Below are 3,877 nucleotides of genomic sequence, written 5' to 3' on the forward strand. Positions count from 1 at the left end.
GCCTGGATTTGGAGCTACACACAAAATTAAAGTGAAATGTTCCCTTTATTTTTTTGAGCAGTATATATAGCTTTAGGGTAGTTTTTCTCAAACTGTGGTCCCTGGACCACTGGTGGTCTGTGGGTCCCCCCCAGTGGTCCACAAGGTACTGCATGTAAACGACCCTTTATTTGGCGTGACATGACCTCAAAGTGCGGCGCTACAGTTAGTTTACCAAAGGATTGTGTTAAAAAGTAACGATGGAAAACTAGCTTAAAACGGGGTTACTCAAAATAAAAAACTGCAAAATATTTTTAGTTTCTCTCTCATTGTATTATTTTGTGTGTTGGGAACTGGGGTTTTGGCTCTTTGTGGGCATTTTTTGTTTCCTTGTCTGTCTGTTGACATCTAGCAGCAGACATCGGCTAGATGGTGCCAAGAGTGGTGCACTTACCTGAATATGGAAGTGAATCCATATTCAGCGCACCTGTGATCAATCACCTCATCATCTAGGAGTATATGAGGAGCGGCCCACGTTGAGAACCACTATGCTATACAAATAAAATTTGATTGATTGATTGACCTGTCCATCTGATTGGGTCTGTAGCAAAATAGGGGTTATAAAATATTACAACTATTGGGGCAGGTGAAAGAAGGCCAGGTATGGCTCTCACACCAATCCTTTCATTGTTTGGATTGTCCACTCCCATGCTTATTCCTTCATACTCACCATCCTTAAGGATTCTGATAAGGTTGCATAGTTTGGTATAAATTTCATCAGAAATTCACAAAGCATCAGGTCTGGATGCTATGTACTATGACTAGTAGATACTATATCTTCTTCACTTGAAAACTGGACTTTGAGTCCAGTTTAATTCCTGTTTTGGTGATCACATGTCTGAGTGTCTCAATCTGATGTAATCCAAAGATGCACTTGCCTCTGTTGAGGATTAGACAGCTGCTAATCCTCAACAGAGGACAAGTAGTACCATTGATATCATTTGATAGCAGAGATTGAAGGTTGTTTTAAAAAGTTGAAACAAATTAATGAGAGAATCTAGGCCTGTCTCAGTTTTTTGTTTTTAAATTATTATGTTGAACCACAATTCAAAAGCAATGTCTGATTTTCATAATTTCTGTATATAAACAATAGGGTATTGTGTTTATTTTGTTGACAATACCTTGGCTGTTGCTTGGGCTCGAACCTCTGGACCTCCAGCAATATCCAGTGTGTCATATAGCTGCTCATATACCTAAAAAATAATGACAGAAAATAAAAAAAAGAACATGTGATAAATGTGAAGGATACATGCAGAGCACTTTGTGAAAGCATTCATATTATTTTTATCTTTTTCATTTTGTATTATAATAGCTGCAAACATGGGATTTTCTTGGGACTTTATGTGACAAAGTGCAGAATTACTAAGTGGAAGGAAGTGAATTCATGGTTGGTACTTTTTTCCAAATTAATTCATAAATAACTTCTTTAGCACTTTGCAGTCAATTAATATATAATCAATTCAATACAGTCATCTACATACAGTGCTGTGCTGTATACTAGGTATAGAACACTGCAATTGACCTTAGTTAAAAAAATAAATTAAAAAACGCAGCAGATTGCAGTGAATCACTGACTTTGCAGCAATCTTCATGTTGAAACAGTAGAACTACCTTAACAAGAAAAGGCCAGCAGAGAGTGGCTTGCTTTTGTATTCTTTGGGTCCTTTTCTGTTAACAACTTAATGCAGTTGGTTTGACTTTCTTAGATTGAGAAACTTTTATCACATGACATTTAAGCAAATTTAACTTCAAGTTCAGTTCAAATTCAAAAATACTTTATTAACCACAAAAGAAAATTAAATGTTGTAACTCAGTTTAGGTTCTGGAAGTCTGAAGTAGACAAAATGAAAATGAGTACACTTTGTAGTGCTTCTTTTCTACTGATCACCTGGTTAGACACGTAATCGTCCAGTCTCTCAAACTGTGGTCTGTTTGTCACCTAATTACGTAGAGTTTTGACAAAGCAAATTAGACCGAATTGCGTTAAATGCACTGGAGAACATAATTCTCACAGTTCTGCCTGCTTTGACCAGATGAGAGAGGGTTGGTTAAGCAGGTGTATGATCCATCCATTCATCCACTATCATACATGTTTATTCCTAGTAGGGTCATCAGGGGTGCTGGTGCCTATCTCCAGCAGTTAACAGGCAAGAGGAGTTTATATTCTGAGGAGAGAAAAATGTTATGTTAAAGTGGAGCCTAGATGAAGGGTATGAACATGAGGACAAAAATATGTAAAAAATCAACTGTGCCTCAGTGGTTTCGATACAGCCAGCTGGCTTAAGACCTGACAGAATGGGGCATTCAGCATGACACTGAGCAGGTAACATGTTCATGCTCTCATGCTTCCCATACCACTTTGTTGTTATGATTATGGATGGCCAAATTTTAAAAAAAAAAGCAAAAATATCCTTCCAGCTACACATGACAAGAGAAAATAATCAAATAATGACCCCCCAAAAAATTTTCTACCAGAAACAGAGGAGTTAAGGTTTAAAGGGAAAACAATTCAGAATGAAAACAGAGCTACTACTCAAATACACTGCCACCTTCAGAAGCACAATTTTAGAATTTAAGATTATTTAAAAAGCATACTGAACAAAGATTCCAGTTTGCAAATGTTGAAAAAGACAGGAGGTTAAGCAAAGTAGCAGGTGGAATGAATACAAATGGAAGCCACACTTTTGAGATTTTGATTATGATTTGTTTTTTACCTTGTATTCTTCTCTTTTGACTTTACAAATGTTAAGCCCCTTTCCCCAATGCATTGAAGTTTGTAGTTTGAACTCAGACAAAATAAATAAAAGCTTTAAGGTCAGACCATATGACAGAAAGATGAAAACAATGAGGATATATAGCCCTTGAAATTTGAGCCTATACATTCATCAAGTGTACCTCCCTGATGGCAGCACAGAATTTGCTTTGCAGAACTCTCTGTAGGGCCTGCAGTTTGGGAGGCGGCAACTCCCCGGTTCTCTGCAGCCGATCCAGCAGCTCAATCACTCTGCACACATCTGAAAGACAAGCCTGGGTTACTGAAAAAAACACATACAACTGTTAATGAAGGTTCACTCAGTCTGATTTCTCTTTTCTTAAAACTTGCTCCTCAATAATTACAATGTTTGATGGACTCACCTTCACTGTATGAATAAAGGGTCAAACAGTTTAAGAAATTATGTTTTTCAGTGTGAAACCCACACATTCTTATGTGCAATTAAAAAATGGCCAATAAACCTTTAGAAATATTATCTAAAGGAAAAAAGCTAGAACCCTGCTGGAATTGGCTAGCAGGCAGGAACGGACCAAACATAGACATGCAGACACATACTGTTTGATCTTTTTATTCTTTCAAATTTCTTCCATGTATAAAAACTTCCAGTATGGATTTGCAGACAAAAACTTCTGCTGTCCACATTTTCAACAACTGAACCTGAAACATTTATGAATGTGAACTTGCCCCCAACTGCCTCTCATCTCTTACGCAGTCATTTGCTGAATAAGAATACTTATGCATAGCTATGGCTCACTCATAGAAGCAGAAATAACATTGTTGTTTAGAAGGCTTATGGTTAAGTTGATCTATAATTAAATTGTAATTTTGCAGTAAAATTAAATGCTAGAGGAATCATGATGCAACATGGGTGCAATTCTCCACCTCGCCATCTGCAGAGCGTAGCCAGTTTTCCCGGTCTCCAACACCAGTTGGATGTCATGAATTGGTGTAGGGGTGGTGAGGAAGAATGCCAAGGACCCAGGTAGAGAGATAAATGATGGTTTAATGAAGAAGAACAGACTCAAACAGTCCATGATCTGGCAGCACACTTGAACAGAGGCTAGG

At 37.6% G+C, this 3,877-nt stretch overlaps 1 protein-coding gene across 1 annotated transcript in view; it reads right to left on the reverse strand.

Moving 5' to 3' along the window:
- lin7b (lin-7 homolog B (C. elegans)) overlaps window positions 1–3,179 on the reverse strand; it is a gene marked incomplete at its 5' end in the record, with an annotated part of 8,199 nt that extends 5,020 nt beyond the window's left edge. The window contains 3 exons of the mRNA XM_015026673.1: window positions 1,161–1,232; window positions 2,935–3,093; window positions 3,175–3,179. Coding sequence (XP_014882159.1) covers window positions 1,161–1,232; window positions 2,935–3,093; window positions 3,175–3,179 — 236 coding nt within the window. The remainder of the gene's footprint in view (window positions 1–1,160; window positions 1,233–2,934; window positions 3,094–3,174) is intronic.
- Between the last annotated feature and the right edge of the window lie 698 nt (window positions 3,180–3,877).

This window comes from Poecilia latipinna, unplaced genomic scaffold (assembly GCF_001443285.1).
Source record: "Poecilia latipinna isolate Pla-1442-1.1 unplaced genomic scaffold, P_latipinna-1.0 Scaffold5203, whole genome shotgun sequence".
Lineage (NCBI taxonomy): Eukaryota > Metazoa > Chordata > Actinopteri > Cyprinodontiformes > Poeciliidae > Poecilia > Poecilia latipinna.